The following is a 17291-nucleotide window of genomic DNA, read 5'->3' as shown; positions in this document are numbered from 1 at the left end:
ATTATGTTGACAAATATTTTTATATTTTTTCTTTTAAAATGTTATTTTCATAATAAATATATTATGAATTATGTTGAATTATATTAAATTATTATTTTATAATTTATATTAAGTTTTTTTTGTTAATTTTTTTTAAAATTTTCAAAACATATCTATAAATAACTATGAGTTTTTGTGTTTCCTATGGGGATAATCAAACAGGACTTCCGCCGAAGATAGAGATGAAACAGGGACATTTTTTTATAAATAGAATGAGGGATGGAAAAGGGAACCATCGCGTCCACACGAATATCCATTACCATCTCTAATTAACAACAAAAATTCAATCTGAGCCAATTTGAGATGGGACACGTGGACTCATCTATATTGGACATAAGATAATAAATCTAAGTCGAATTTTGGGACCCTAACAATAGACCTAGGTTGATCTTACTCGCTTGAGGGTCTCATTGAATCCCAATATATCCTAGATAATATTTTGAGTAATTGTTGTAACAAATATTATACTATTAAATATTATTATATTTAGTATATATAAAAGTTGGATATACTTCAAGAAAATTTTCAATTTAAACTAAAAAAAAATTTCTAATTATATTTTTTCTCTCTTTTAGTTTAAAATATTATTTATTAATGTAATGAAAAATGAATAATAATAATCACTCATATAATTAAAATAGATAATTCTAATATGTACACGATAACATGACATTACTACATATATCAAGGATTATTATATATGATAAATATTTTTTTATTTTTTGTAAAGATAATTTATGTGTAAATCAATTAATTTTTATAATATATGATTTATTTCTTCATTTTTCTCCTCTTATATGGGTAAATTAATAAATTTAGTATACAAAATATAATTTGCATTATTTAACGTATGAAATAAACAACTTAAGTCATTATCTAAGACAATAAATATAATAGTATAAATACCTACTTATTTATTAATATTAAAAAAATATAAATAGTATAAACATGATTCTTTGGGTAAAAAAGCAACAATAAAAGTTATTAATTAAGCTAATTATATAATAAAAAAATTATGAATGATTTCTTAAATAATAATAAAAATTGAGACTACTATTTTTATATATTGCAAAGTTTATAAAAAATTTTGGATAATAAATCAATTCTCAATAAATTATACATTAGTCCTATAAAAAAAATAAATAAATTATACACTAGATATTACTATTTACATACTATATATATTATCGATTATTAAGTTATAATTAATTTCTAATCTAATTTTTGGTCATTAAAATTTAAATTATTGAAATTATTAAATACTAAATATTTTGCACTCAACTAATTTTATTTTTATTATTGAAATTAAAAAAAGATAAAATGCTAATCAATTATGAATTTAAATTTAACTTTGTGTAAGAAAATAACAAATTATTTTAAATTTTCTCTCACTAACTATAATTAATCCTAAAATAAAAAATTATTTTGTACGTCATATTATACAATAGAGTAGTCATTTGAAAATTATGTGATAAAATATAAAATTTTAATAGGTAACATTCGTTAATCATATTGTTTTGACTTCAATAATGAATATAATACTAATAAATAAAATTATTATTGATAAATTTTAACAAAGACAAATCTTTATAAGTATTGCTATTAATGAAAAATTATTTTAGTTTCAAGAAAAGTACTATTTTTTTCATGATATTTTCTAATTAAGGAGGTCGAAAACTAATCTACTACAAGTTAGAATTCTATTTATTAAGGGTGTGCCACTAGCCAATGAGTTATTATATATATAAGATAGTATTTGAAATTCTAATACTTGTTTAAATGAACCAGTGAAATGATTACTCAGCTAATCTAAATTAATTAAGATAAATACTAATTATTTTTAATATTTATAATATTAAAAATTATTAAATTTTAATTTTAATTATAATTTTGTATGATATTTATAGTGATAATTATTATATATTTTTTTATTTAATAAAAAAATTTATATATTTTTAATGTATTATCTCGTGTTATAAAATAAAATAAAATAAATAATAATGTGAGAAAAAATCATTAATTTTTATTATTTACCATAACGAAAAGATAGGTGGCGCAATGAAGTGTGCACGTGATTGAATATTAAAACGACTGCATGTCTGAATCACCCTAAAAAAGCTTTTGTGAGAGGCACAACCGCACAAACACAATGCAGAGGACAAAACCAATTTTGGCTTCAACTTTTTTCACGCATGGAATAATATATGAGACTCGCAACACCAACTAATTGAGTGCTTCCTTTCCATAAAGGAAACTCTGAAACAAATCAAAGAAAGCAAAACCCTGAAACCCTAGCTTCTCCACCACCCCGCAAGGACTGCCGCCGTCCGTCGCGCTCAGGCACTACCGTCGTCGTCGGGTCGTCCGCTTTTCTTCCTCATTCGACAATCGCACCTTCTCAGCATTTCCTTCGACCCTCATTTCCTCAGCAAAGCAAAATCTTCTCTTCTGCCGTTCTGCTCCGTCCAGCCACCGCCGCGTCACCGCCATCGTCGCATCTGCTCGAAGCCGCCGTCCCCACTGCGCCTCGTCTGTGCTCGTATCGCGTCCTTCCTCCGTCGCAATTTGTCTCGCGTCGTTCCTCCGTCCAGGCCTCCTCTGCTCCAGTTCCGCCGTGCTCCTCCCTCCTCTGCTCCAGGCCAAATCTTCTCCAGTTCTGCCGCTTTCAGCCCTCCATCGTGCTCCCTCACCACCTCTGTGCCCTGGTAGGTACTTCTTACTGTTATTATTGTTTTAATTGGTTTATGATTGTTACGCTGGTATCACTGTGGTTTGTTCTTATTGATTCTGTTATGATGTTGTTCTGTTGTCCTCTTTTTTTACTGTGATTGTCTATTCTTGGGTTTTTTTTCCTCCAATCATCACTGTTTTAGATCTCTTTGGTTTTGGAATTTGGTTTTATTTCTTGTTGGAATTGGTGATCTGAATCTTTTGTTTGAAAGTTGGTTTTTGGTGCTTTCCTTTTCAAGTTGCTTGCTGCTTCAACTTGAGGGGATTGTGAATTTTGTTTTAAGCTGTGATTAACCTTTCGTTTGGGGGTCTCACTTTCCCAGTGATGGTAGCTACCACTATGTGTATCGAAGCTTAGCCTTTGATTCTTTGAGTATCAAATTATTATTTTCAGCAATGGTGATTTTCAGATATTTCTCACTTTGTTGCTGTGTTTTAATTGTTCCTATTGGTTTTGTGGTGTTGTTGCTGTGTTTTAATTGTCTTGTTCTTGTATTTTTAGTTCATGTTCACATTCTTTTTATTATAATTTGCTATAATTTGTTAATTTGTTACCTTGTTGTGTTATAAATATATAATTGTTCTTGTCTTTGTTCAGTGCACGACTCCCTTGTATAATTTGTGTCTGATTGATAATTTATATATTTTTAGTTATAAAAGATAGTATCGATCAAGAAGCATTTTTTATAATTTTATTATTTCACTTTTGAGTTTGTATTTGGATGAATTCATAACATTTTAGTTGATGTAATACTTTTTAATTTGGATGATATTTTAAAATTTACATTAAATTATAATTATGTTTTTATTCTGTTTATTTATAATTTATTTATTATAAAATGTTTTTCGGTTGAACCATAGTTGACTGGTTGGACCAGTAAACTAGTTTATAAAACGGTTCGATGACTGGTCTGATTTTCAGAACCTTGCTCAACACTATTACCTCCCCTTTCCTTTTCGTTCTGCTGATTCTCCCTTCTTCGTTTTGAGTGATGACGACGGCGTTTCAAGGAGCTGCAACCTCGGTGGCTCTCAATGACCACCACAGGTCTCAGATTCACACCTTCCATGGATTGAGGCCTGCTTATGCTTCTTCTCTCACTCGCAATGCCTTCACTCTCCCTTCTCCCGCTCGCTCTTTCTCCCTCATACGTGCTGTTTCCACGGTTTGTTTCTCATACCTTGCTTTACTTTACCTGTTCCTCTTTTTTCTTTAAGTTTATTATATTTTTTTTCAAAAGAATCATTTTTGCTATACTGTTGCACTCTGGAACTTGAGAAATTATGGGGAATGATTTTTTTTTAAAATTAAAAAAAGCTGTAGCATTTCTGGTGAATCTAGCTTTCTTTTACTTGATTCTTTTTAGAATATAATTAATGTTTGGAGAGCTGGAGGTTTCAGCTAATCAATTCCGAATTTATTGCTGCTTTTTTGGTATGGAATTATTAGTATCTTGTTTAATATGTTCAATATTGGTCAATCATTTTGCTCCTTTTTTCTTTTGTTGTTGTGAAATTCTATTACTTTGTAAGATTGTAACCAAAGTCGTTTTGATGAACATAGTTACTTCAACTGAAAAAACATGTAATAGGCAATATTAGGAAGAAGAAACAAAGGATCATTCGATTAATCTGGTTTATTAGACTATGGATTGTGGAATATTGTTGTGATCAGTTTCTGTACTTGTTGTGCTTGTAACTTGTTTATAGTCGGGGAAGCCTGAAACTGCCACTGAGAAGCGAAGCAAAGTTGAGATATTCAAAGAACAAAGTAATTTCATAAGGTATCCTCTTAATGAGGATCTGTTAACGGATAGCCCTAACATCAATGAAGCAGCCACACAATTGATCAAGTTTCATGGTAGTTATCAGCAGTACAACAGAGACGAGCGTGGTACAAGATCCTACTCGTTTATGCTGCGTACGAAGAACCCTTGTGGGAAAGTTCCAAACCAACTCTACTTGACCATGGACGATCTTGCTGATCAGTTTGGAATTGGTACGCTTCGTTTGACCACCAGACAAACATTTCAGCTCCATGGTGTGCTCAAGAAGAACCTTAAAACAGTAATGAGTACCATTATCCATAATATGGGCTCGACTCTTGGAGCATGTGGTGACCTAAATAGAAATGTCCTTGCTCCTGCTGCTCCAATTTTGAGAAAAGATTATCTCTTTGCTCAACAAACTGCGGAAAACATAGCTGCACTTCTGACTCCTCAGTCTGGATTCTATTATGATATTTGGGTCGACGGGGAAAAGTTTGTGACATCAGAACCTCCTGAAGTAGTTCAGGCACGAAATGACAATTCTCATGGCACGAACTTCCCAGATTCACCTGAGCCAATCTATGGGACTCAGTTCTTGCCAAGGAAATTCAAAATTGCAGTTACCGTGCCTACTGATAACTCAGTGGATATTCTTACAAATGACATTGGTGTTGTTGTTGTTACTGATGATGATGGGGAACCTCAAGGGTTCAACATATATGTAAGTTGGATTTAAAAAACAGTTATACTTAAATGAATGTTTACCTGCCAATATTCTAACTGGCATGGCATCTTTTTCTCATGCAGGTTGGTGGTGGAATGGGAAGAACACACAGGTTGGAGACCACCTTCCCCCGCTTGGCTGAACCATTGGGTTATGTACCAAAAGAGGATATTTTGTATGCAGTGAAAGCAATTGTTGTTACACAACGGGAAAATGGGAGAAGAGATGACCGCAAGTACAGTAGAATGAAATATTTGATCAGCTCTTGGGGCATTGAAAAGTTTAGAAGTGCTGTCGAGCAATATTATGGCAAGAAATTCGAACCTTTCCGAAAATTGCCAGAGTGGGAATTCAAAAGTTATCTTGGGTGGCATGAACAGGTTAAGTCTCTATATGGATGACTAATATTGATATCTTTATGTATGCGTGTAGGTATGCTTTATATTATAGCTTGCTGATGCACATGGTGGTTGGTGGATAGTATTTTGGCATGCTTAATTATGTTATGGATCCAATACTTGATGCAGATCCAATGGAAGTTTGTTTTCTTTTGTGCATCGCATCTTGTAACAAACACAATTGTTTCAGATAAAAATGGTGCTTTGTAGATTTTTTTTACTTGCCTCCTTTAGTTGTAGATATGTATATAAATTCTTTCTCACCCACCCATGTCTTGTTTTCATGTGGTTAAACAATCTTTAGTTGACTCATTCTTTGGTGATACATCTTTGGCTTGAATATAGTTCCATTCCATTATGCAACATGACCTTATTTGCTGCCATCTTCCAGGGTGATGGTAGTTTATTTTATGGTCTTCATGTTGATAACGGTCGCATTGGTGGAAAGATGAAGAAAACACTGAGAGAGATTATTGAGAAGTATAATTTGAATGTCCGGATCACTCCAAATCAGAACATCATCTTGACTGATATACGTGCTGCATGGAAGCGTCCCATCACAACAACTCTTGCTCAAGTTGGTCTTCTGGTGAGATTTGTCTACAGCTTATTGTTTTCTTTATTGAACTAAATTTGTTAGCAAACACATTCCATTTGACGTTGCTTAAGAACTATACCTTGCGATTCATTTGAGGTCATAATTAATAATTAGTAGGGTATGGGATACTCTTTAAATTTCTTCATTTTATCTTTTCCTTTATCTGGTCTCCTTCCTGTTTTCCAGTTTATAGATTTTTCCATTATTGGCCTATAATGACCTATTTTTCCATGTACAGCAACCTAGATTTGTAGACCCCCTCAATCTAACGGCAATGGCATGCCCTGCTTTCCCACTATGTCCACTGGCAATTACTGAAGCTGAACGAGGGATACCAGACATTCTTAAGCGGATTCGAACCATGTTCGAGAAGGTATTGCGGCAAATGAAACTCATATTTTTTCATCAAGATCTCAAAATAGTATGAGTTATTGTAATTTAACGATCTTTGACTGTGTGGTGCAGGTTGGTCTGAAGTATAACGAGTCTGTGGTTGTAAGGGTAACTGGCTGCCCTAATGGTTGTGCTAGGCCATACATGGCCGAACTTGGACTGGTTGGTGATGGTCCAAACAGCTATCAGGTATGCTACTTAGGGTTTCAATCACGGCTTTCAGAAATTTGCAAACACTATCATATTAAGTAAGCATGTTAACATTGTTAACCTTTGTTTTTCTTCCCGTTTCTGGTACAGATTTGGCTTGGAGGAAACAAGAATCAAACATCATTAGCTCAAAGTTTCATGGACAAGGTGAAGGTTCATGACCTTGAAAAAGTTTTGGAGCCTTTGTTTTATTATTGGAAGCAAAAGCGCCAGTCTAAAGAATCATTTGGCGAATTCACTGCCCGCATCGTGAGTTTTGAAATTGTGCTCTTTCTGTTTGCATCTTTGCACTTTTTTTTTTGTTTTCTTTTGTTTTAATCTTCAAATGATTGTTATGCTTAGAGGTAGGGTTTAGCCAAAGTGACACCATTTTCTTTGTCTAGGGATTTGAGAAGCTTAAAGAATATGTCGAGAAATGGGAAGGTCCAGTAGTGGCACCAACACGACACAACCTTAGGCTCTTCGCTGACAAGGAGACATACGAAGCAATGGATGGGTTAGCAAAGCTTCAAAATAAGACTGCTCATCAGTTGGCCATGGAAGTTATCCGCAATTTTGTTGCTTCCAACCAAAACGGAAAAAGTGAATGAGCTCGTCGACTAACCTGGCCAAGGAAAGACTTGTGCAATTTTGCGAATGGTGGACAGGTGACTGATTGTTACTCTGCTCTAATGGTGGTAACCCTAGGGCTGGATGAAATTCATGTTTGGATTTTGATTAATTTCGACGGTAAAAAGCTTCTGATGTTGAAACTTTGGATGCATCATCTTTTATTGTATGCTTTGCCTTCCATAAATACAATAAGTTTTTGTATCAAATTTTGGGTTGTAGACAACTCTTTTCTTGTTCACATTTGTCTTTTCTAGGTGAGATAGTTTGTTCAATCTTTAGCTTCACTCAAGCTCATTGTGTTCATTGTAATAACATGCTTAGTTTACACTACACGGAGATTATTAACTGAATATGATCATGTGTCTCAAACCGTATGATAACATGGGGGGATTCATTACATTCCCTTGATCTAGGATAGTGTAAAGAAATTCTTAGTGAAATATTTGACATGAAGGAAAATGGTATACTAAAGTGTTTTTTGTTCTCATTGCCATAATCGCTAATTACAATCCAAACTAATTGCGAACTATGTATATATAAAGAGAAATTTGCTGATATATAAGTTGGCTAATGTATTAGGCACATACATAATTCGAACTCTTAGACATTTGTTTAAGTAGACGAGTGAATTGTTTAAGTAGACGAGTGAATTGATTAGTTCAACTTAGTTAGGTTTTGTCTCTAGTTTGCCATAAGCAAATAATGTTCAACAAATTGGAGGCTGATTTTTATTAGCTTCCCTGCTTTGCTGGCTTTTGCAGTTTTGCTCTTTCTACATCACAATACCATGCCATTTATTTTTAGGAATAATTGTTTGAAAAATATATAATTGTTTGTCATTTTATAAAAACTTAAATTTATATTACTAAAAACCACATAAATTTATATTATGTAAAATTATATTTTATAACACCCTTTGACATTTTTTTAAAAAAACTTAAATTTATGTATTAAAATTTAGTACTCTTTTTATTATAATTTGTCAGTATTTTTTTTATTTAGTTTAGTTTTTTTAATAAAATTAATAATTTAAATTATAAATAAATAATTAAAATTTATATGAAGTCAAATAAAACATGACAAAAAAAATTCTATAAAAAATATGCATTAATAAAAATATTAAAAAAATTATATAAACAACGAATACTAAAAATTTCATAAAAACTTAAATTTATGTTACTTAAAACAACATAAATTTATATTATGAAAAATTAATATTTTTTAACACCTTTTGACATTTTTTTAAAGAAAAAACTTAAATTTATATATTAAAATTTAGTACTCTTTTATTATAATTTGTTAGTATTTTTTAATTTAATTTAATCTTCTCAATGAAATCAATAATTGAAATTATAAAAAAGTATATTTTTATTTTTTAAGTTAAAATTTAAATAGATATAATTTAAATTAAAATATCATAAATAAAAGTACCCTATTATACAACCATCACTCTATAGTAAGAGTGTTAACTAGTATTAAGAAGCCTGATTTCTAACGTCTTATGCTAAACTACATACACCCTAAATCATTAAACCCACCATCACACATCACACAACGTCTTCATTCAAAATTATTCTAAATTGCATACTAAGCATATACTATATGATCCTTTGTTTAGCATACTAGATCATGCATTAATAGTTCCAGGCTGAAATGGTTTATGTTTTATTTAATCCTACACAGTTTAGGACGATTTATATAATAATAAGAATAGGGTAATCACGTTGCATATCTCGTGTCAAGGGAATCCAATAAATTTGGGTTCTATAAAATTTATTTAAGTAAAAAGTCCATTCTTCACCGAGTTATAACCAATTTCGAAAGTCGAACCAAGTGCACTTCAGCTATGCCTCCGCTTCCAAATACAATATTTACTACGTTTGGCTCGTGCAAATGCACTGGACCACAAAAGCTATTTATTTGCTCTAGAAAAATTTCTAACTTCCTGTCATAAGAAGATTATGTAAAATGATATTCGAAAATAAGTTTCTAGAATCTGTTCTTACGAAACAATAGTATCACCAAAAAAGAATAAAGTCATCACACGCATAATATTCAGTTATATACTACAAATATACTACAAAATATTAGTCCACTGAAAGAAGTCAACATCAGAAATACATATATCCTCCACAACAAATTAAAAGTAGCTAGTTGGTATGGTAGAAGTTAAACCAAAACACAAAAAACAAAGGAGCCAAAATACAATACATGCTAATAAACCACAAGTTCTGATTTAGGGATGCAATTTTCTTGAAGTAAAAAAATCATAATTTCCAATTTAGCTTTTAAGGATACAAATACACTTATTATTGAACAAGGATAAAGGAAGTTGCTTTGAGACTTGCAATGGCATGTAAGGCATAACCAATTGAACTCTTAATAAGATCATCAGAGTATTTCCTTTCGTTCTTTATGGTAACATTCAAATCTCACCACGCAACAGAAGCGCATACGATCTTATGAAGAAGAACGGTGAATCATATGGAGATGCCAAGGAACCGCAATTGAACTAAGAAAGCGAAAATGGAGCGAGGTTGCAACATTGATAGTATCTCCTCCTTCTTCATCAACTTTAACTTCAACATCAGTGTCTTCCCGTTCAGGTGAGTCCTTAAATGAGATTGGTTGTCCAAGAGAACCCGATTTTTTGAGGTAGAACTTGATGACACCTACTCGGTGGGCTACTTGCAAATGATGAAGAAGACCGATACGAATCGAATTGAAACTATATTTCTTCTATGAATCAAAATCTAAATACCATAGAAATTCAATACAACCCTGTTGTTACATATTTCTTGTATATAATCAAAATCCTCCAGTCAATGAAAAAATTGTTTCATCAACCACCTATCATGCAAGTAAGACATTTCAGTTAAAAGCTTAATATACTAAAAGTGGTAAAGTTTATGACCCAAGTTGGAAATCTAAAAAATTATCAACAAAAAAAACTATATAGAAATTAGAAAGGTATACTTGGAAAATACAAAGTACAAAATAACTAAAGTGTTTGATTGTCTCCACTCTTTTCTTCACTAAGTAAAAAAAAATCTAGTTTAAAGTGAGCAGAGAAAGTAAAGTGGGGATCCTTAAACAAATGCAAAAGTTAAATAAAAAAATAAAATTAACAGAGTCAGAGTTGCTATTGTCTGATTCAGTTGTTCTTCCTTACTTACGATAAGCATTTTTGTTCCATAACCCTTGAGATTTAGTATTCTATTATGGGTTTTTAAGATTTTGAAGTTTTGATAACGTAGGGTTGAGTTTCGGTTATTGCATGTCGCAATTGAAATTGCCTCTGTTGCGGGTCAGGAGCAAGATGGGTTTTGACTATTCGAGGTAGGGACTTTTTTGAAAACTCATTTTATTTTCAAGAATTGTTATAAATCGATATTATTGCGAAAAATGTATTTTTATGATTTTGTCAGTCTTATGGATTAAACTGAGCTATTTTGGATTAATAAAGTTGTTTGCTTGATGGGTATATTGATTATTTGAGAAGGTTGGATAATCTGATTAATTGATTGGTTGTTATAATTTTGTTATGTTGATTCTTTGATTTGGCGTTGAATTGAAATTGGTTTGATAAAGTGTGTTTTTGTAAGTTGATTGGAAAGTATCAAATGCTAGAAATCCTAATTGAATTGGTTTTCTTGATTTATTAGAAGTTAAGTGATATTTGAAAATGATTTGAGATTTGGAAAGGATATGATAATTGAAATTAGTTGATTTTAAAATGGTTTGATATTGAAAAATGATTTAGTATGCGAAAATGGTTTGAAGTTGAAAATGATTTGATATTTGAAAATTTGAATTTTGTATTTTATTGGGGAATGATTTGATTTTGAACTCGTTGGAAAGGGTTGAGGAATGGTTTGGTTGGGACCATTGAAAGACAACAAACGTCCGAATTTTAGAGGAGATGCTAAAAAATTTTTTATAAGCATTTAAATGAATTTAAATAATTGGAATTGATCGGTGAAATAAAATGTGTTTGTTTGATTAAAAAGACTATATTTTTGAGTAATTTTTGAGAAAACTAAAGTATTGAAAATGAATTGGAAATTTAACTTATTTTGGTTTGGTTAACTTTGGAAGGAATTTATGTTGTGGGGCGTTTTAAGCAAAAATAAAGTGAAGTTAGTTTCAGAAAAGGTTGGTTAATTTGAAAAGGGGTTTCATTTGATTAAGATTAATTAAAGAGGTTATATTTTGAAAAAATTTAGTGAATTTAAAGTATTTAGATCCAATGGGTGAAATAGAATGAGTTCTAAGACTTTGAAAGGCCTGAAATTCGAGAAAGGAGTTGAAATTACTTTTGATTCTGATTGGGTTATGTTTGATGAGATTACATGGTATTATAGAGTTGGTTATGATATTGATTATGTTAACAATGAGATTATGATTGATGATGTGATTGGTAAAATTAATGGATTTGAATTGTGATTATGATTGAATGAGATAAAGACTTGAAAAATTTGGGTACGATGCAAGAGTTGTGGTTTTGTCCTACTTGTTATGAGTTGAGATTTGAAATATCTGGATAAGATGTAAGGATTGTGGTTTTGTCCAATTTGTTTTGGGGTGAGATTGTAAACACCCGCATGGGTAAGATGCAAGAGTTGAGGTTTGTCCTACTTGCTCCGGGTTAAACGGGTAAGATGCAAGGGTTGCAGTTTAGTCTTACTTGCTTCGTGATGTGGTATTCTATGTCTGGGTTAGCTACTGAACGTGTCGGATTCTGGCGGTAAAATCTCGTAAAATAATAAATAATTAATTAACAACTAATAAATAAATTAAATGAGAGAAAAAAAGAATTAGAGAAATAATGTTTATAATTTAGAAAAATAAAAATATTTAGGGTGCGAATTAAAACTCTTATCTTAAAGATTTTTGTCCAAAATTAGGTTAACGGGCTAAAACAAGTGAACTGGGCCAAAGTGGATCCAAACTCACACATATAACCCTCCATTACTTCACAAAATTCTGAAGTTTCACATTGAGAGAGTGAGGGAGGCGGACAAGAGAAAAGAGAGGAAAACCCTGACCACCCTCACCTTCAAACCTCCATAACTTTTGCTATGGAGTTTCGATTAACAAGTCGTTTGTGCCTACGCAAAATTTGTCTCATCCTCTTCAATTTTGTCTAGATAGTTTGGTGAGTGACTCGAAATCTTAGTCCCAGTTTCTTATTCAAATTTGAAATCGCGTTTTTGGTTTGGGTGTTGAGAATTTTTAGTGATTTTGATGTTATAGGGTTCTCCAGATTATATTCTTGGTGATATTCATCACTAATTTCAATGGATAAAAGTAAGGGACCATTTTTTCCTCTTGGTTAATCAATTTATAAAAATCCTAATTTTTAATATTGTCTTAAATCATATAATATGATGTTAGATTGAGTAATTGGAAGCTTGGTTTGGTGGAACCTTTAAAAGAAAAGCTTGGAAACTTAGAATTGTGACATTAATATACGGGTGGTAGTTTTGAGTAGGCATTATATAAGGGTATGTAAAAGTCTAGGTTACTTGGCCCTAGAATATGCTGAACGAAATTAATGGTTGATATGTTTGAATAATGGTTAGTATAAGTATTGTGTTGGTTGATGCATTTTAGCATAAAATTGAAAGTAAAAATAATGAGTATTAGATGAAATAAGAAGTGCTATGTGATATGATTGTAATTGGATATTGTGAAATATGTTTGTGTTATGTTGCTTGAGAATGAATATGTATGTTGATGTTTTAAATTGAGAATTTAATGTATGAATATTGTAGTATGTGTAAATTGGGCCGGAGATCGTGATAGGGTGAGAAAAACCCTATGTAGTAAGTTGAGGTAAGTGTTGTGAATATTTGTATGAGAATGAGAGAATTTATTATTGATTGGTTTGAAAACTGGATATATGAATGTTGTGTGTTGTTGATGAATATGAGGAATTAGACAAAGTGTGTTAAATAAAATGGAAAGGATTTTTTTGTATGTCTAAATGGGAAGGATTTGAGGTAGGCTTTGAGTGGTTGAGAATTGTTGAATAAGTGTTTGGAGGTGTATTTGAGAGGTTTTGGAATGGTTTTATGATTGAATTGAATTGAAAATTGATGAAATTGAAGAGTTTTGAGAAATTGGTAAAAACATATTTTTCGCCAACTTTAGCGGGTCGTAACTCGGCCCTCAGAATTGAAAATTAATGAAAGTAAATTTTTATGAAAATTTATTCAATGATCTTTCCAATGGTTCAAGAATGGTTGAAAAATAAATTTTGTAGAAAAAGATACGCAAGTTTAAAAATTCGGTTTAAAAATTGAATTTTTCACTTAATAGCTTTTTGCAATTCTGCAACACTCGCGTACTCGAAAGGGGGCATGCATATGTGGGAGTGTCAAAATTGCATACTCGTGTACGCAGACATGGCACACGATGCGACGGAAAGCTGCTGTTTTCAACGCTCGCGTACGCGGACAAGGGCTCGCATACGCGACACCGAAATTTTCAACCCTTGCGTACACAAGCCACATGTATGCGTACGCCAGACCTCCAGATTTGCAAAAGTGTATTTTTAAGCTTTTTAACCATTCCTTTAGCCTCTGAAACTTCTGTAAACTCTGTTATGAGTCTAGAATCGGTGTAATAGAGGGTTGAGAGGATAAGTATGGAACCTAATGAATTGAGTCAGTAAATTAAAGAGATGTGGATTAATGTAATGATTCGAGAGCATAATGAGATTGAGCTAATATGATTGAGTGATGAAATTGAGATGATTCGAGAGAATGACGAGATTGAGTTGATTCGAGAGGACAATGAGAATGAGATTATATGATTGATTGACGAGATTGAGTTGATTCAAGAGGATAATAAAAATGAGTTTGATTGATTATTAAGCTTCTGGGGTAGATGCAAGGATTGTGGTTTTGTTCCGCTTGCTCCCAGTTGGTATTTGAGCTTCTGTCCAGGATGGAATTGAGACTGTTAACCCTCTGTCGCAAGATGTGGCCGGGCACTTATATCTTCCCGGATAAACCCCCCAATGGATATTGATCAATGAATACGAATACGAGCTTTGGGAATACGTGCACTGAGGAACTGTCCAAGGTTAGCTACCAGACATGTCGGGTTTGGCTGTATAACCGATAGATGAGCTCATTGGCCATAAGACATGCATGCATCATTTGTATTTTTGTGTATTTGTTTGGGTGTGCATCTTGTATTTGGTTTATCTATCTGAATAACTGTATCTATCTGCTATTTGATCTAATTGCTCTACCTGTACTCTCTATATGTGCATTCTTTATTTTGTCTTGTATGTGTTTGCATAATTGAGAGATCCCTTATATTGATGGTGGTGACGCTGAGGGTTGTTCTTGATGAGAGATGATGATTTGAGAATGTGGAAAAGATTGAGAATGAATTAACAATCTTGAAACTAAATTTTAATATTGGATTATTAAATTAGTTGGGTATCTATGTTATTGAGAGAGATGATGACTTATATAAGGAAAAATTGAGATTTAAAGACCACTAATATAGTTGACATTTAGCTTATTTATCTTGAATCGGATTAGTAAGAACCCTAGGCTTGGACTTGTGTGATTAGAGATTAGGATTGCCTAGTGGGTTCATATGGCTTTACATAGTATCTATTTGTAATTATTGCCCTGCTGAGAACCCCGTAAGGGATGATGTTCTCAACTGTTTCGGAAATTACTACATTTCAGATGCAGGTCTTGGCGTTTCTCAGTGAGCGGGTGGTTTATCTGCAAGGACAACGAAGAAGATTTTTATTCTACTTTAATTTTAAACTCTCTCCTTCCTTTGGAAACTCTTATATTATGCTCTTGTTTTAAAGACCTGCCTTTAGAGGCTTATGATGTATTTTGGAGAGTTAGGTTATGTTTATCTAGCTTTTTTACTGTTGTAACTCTAGCCGGTCTAATCTTCGCGGGTCGAGACTAGATGATACTTATATATATACTTATATATGTCTCTTTACTAATATTCTTCCATCGAGCTTTTGATTATCTACGTTCTAGACGTGCTTATGTTTAATATCTAGTGTGAACGATTGGCGAATTGTCTTTCATTCGAGTTTTAAATCTTTTCACAGGCTTCTAGTATAATATTCCTTTCTATATATATAAATATTTATATTCCAGCTTGAGTCGTAGCACCAAACTATGATTGAATTATGACTTAAGTATAAGGCAATGAATAGTAGGGTGTTACACTGGCAATATAATCGACACATGAGCTCATAGCTAGTAAAACAGATATGCATCATATGTATCTATGTGACATTATTTGGGTGTGCATATTGTATTTGGTTTACCTATGTGAATATTTCTGTTTAACTACTAATTGCCATGCTTACTCTTGATTGTATTTGAACTTTATTACTTGTGATTGTGACTGTTGGTTCGGAAATATGGTGGTTTGCTTGCATGTTAGGCAGGAGGCCATGGTTTGCTTGTATGTTGGGGCATAGGCGGTGGTTTGCTTGTATGTTTGGGCGGAGACCGGGATTGATTATATGTTGGGTCGGGGGCCGAGATTCGATGATAATTGGGCCAGAGGTCGGGATTGGTAAGTTTGGTTGGCTTGATCCTGTGATGTGTATTGGAATATTATGGAAAGATAATTGATTTGGAATTCTTATAAAGCTTGACGAGAATGTTAATTTTGGATAAGTAAATGTTGTGCTTTTAAAAAGATTCATAAGACAAACGAAGATCATTATTTTTGAAATCCATTCTTCTTTTTATACGTGTTTTCTTATGACAATTCTTAAACTATCTATTGAGAATCTGCAAGGACGATGTTCTCACCCTCTACAGACTTCTCTTTTCAGGGCGGATAAGGAAGCTTATGAAGTTTTTGCTGAGCTCTTAGTTGTGCTGTTTTTGTTTGGATATATTAGTTATAGTTTTTACCTCACCTTTGTTATTATTATGTTTCTGCAAAGAGGGATAGGAATTGTAATGATATGTATGTTTATAATATTTGTAAGTTACTTGAATGAGAAGTTTTTTTATATATATATGTATGTTTGTAAAAAGTGAAGAAGAACTTTTTGTTTTTCAAAGAAAACAGCAACACGGTTTTGAGAGTTAAAGGCTCTTCTTTTATTAATAAGTATATTTAAAGTCGTCGTAATACTCCTCGCCATTAAAGTGGCGCAACTGAAAGCGTGACATTGTGATAGTAAGGATATTATATAATGTAATCAACAATGACAAGTAATTTTTACAATACGAAGTGCAATATGACCTATGTCCAATCGTCTTCACCACGACAATGGTAGAATTTTTACTATTATCAATCCGGATTACAATCACCAATTTCAAAAGACTCACACTCATATAACTCACCTAAGCTATCCCAAGTTTAGTAACTCACCTAGGTGCTAACCCAACCTAGTCAAAGGGAACCAAGTGCACTCTAACTCATCACACTTTTGAAATTAAACACTCGTACAAAATAGAAATTGGCTTTTGTATGAACCACTCTCTTTGATTTTTGAATCTATCAAAGTAAACTTGTATCTAGTCTAAAGAGAAGTAAGAACACACTCAAAATTCCACAGTGCCAAACTCATCCTCCCACCCTCCACAGCGTCGAATTCCTCCTCCTACCCGTTACAACACTGTCGTCCTCGTCGCGGTCCTTTCTCTCCCTCCCTTCCTCATCAGTCGTCGCGCTTCCCTCTCCTCGTCGTGCTTCCCTCTTTGTCTCCTCCACGCTTTGTCTCTTGACATACCAGGAGCTGCCTCTCGTCTCCACGCACAACAGCCGCCGTCTCCTCCACGCATTGGCAGGCACCG

The 17291-nt window shown here is 32.7% G+C and overlaps 1 protein-coding gene across 3 annotated transcripts; it reads left to right on the top strand.

The window, feature by feature from the left end:
* Positions 1-2123: 2123 nt before the first annotated feature.
* Positions 2124-7823, top strand: LOC112789700 (sulfite reductase [ferredoxin], chloroplastic). Of its 3 annotated transcripts, none has more exons than XM_025831716.3 (9): positions 2124-2744; positions 3692-3935; positions 4480-5259; positions 5346-5642; positions 6052-6249; positions 6497-6631; positions 6724-6840; positions 6952-7110; positions 7245-7823. In XM_025831716.3, the coding sequence occupies exons 2-9, from the start codon at positions 3762-3764 to the stop codon at positions 7449-7451; spliced, it is 2067 nt and encodes a 688-aa protein (XP_025687501.1). In that variant the 5' UTR covers positions 2124-2744; positions 3692-3761; the 3' UTR covers positions 7452-7823. The 3 variants fall into 3 exon arrangements, with proteins under 3 accessions (XP_025687501.1, XP_072088583.1, XP_072088584.1); XM_072232482.1 differs by having other exon boundaries at positions 2154-2744; positions 3760-3935; XM_072232483.1 differs by having other exon boundaries at positions 2180-2744; positions 3631-3935.
* The last annotated feature ends 9468 nt before the right edge of the window (positions 7824-17291 follow it).

Source organism: Arachis hypogaea, chromosome 3 (genome assembly GCF_003086295.3).
Source record: "Arachis hypogaea cultivar Tifrunner chromosome 3, arahy.Tifrunner.gnm2.J5K5, whole genome shotgun sequence".
NCBI lineage: Eukaryota > Viridiplantae > Streptophyta > Magnoliopsida > Fabales > Fabaceae > Arachis > Arachis hypogaea.
Note: the sequence above shows the minus strand (reverse complement) of the source record. Positions and strands in the feature narration are given on the sequence as shown.

What these genes read in the sequence shown, in the direction of transcription:
- LOC112789700 (XM_025831716.3), top strand. Translation starts at nt 3,762, where the DNA reads ATGACGACGGCGTTTCAAGGAGCTGCAACCTCGGTGGCTCTCAATGAC. An exon ending in TCATACGTGCTGTTTCCACG is followed by an intron (nt 3,936 to 4,479) that starts GTTTGTTTCTCA and finishes ACTTGTTTATAG; the next exon opens with TCGGGGAAGCCTGAAACTGC. An exon ending in ATGGTCCAAACAGCTATCAG is followed by an intron (nt 6,841 to 6,951) that starts GTATGCTACTTA and finishes TTTCTGGTACAG; the next exon opens with ATTTGGCTTGGAGGAAACAA.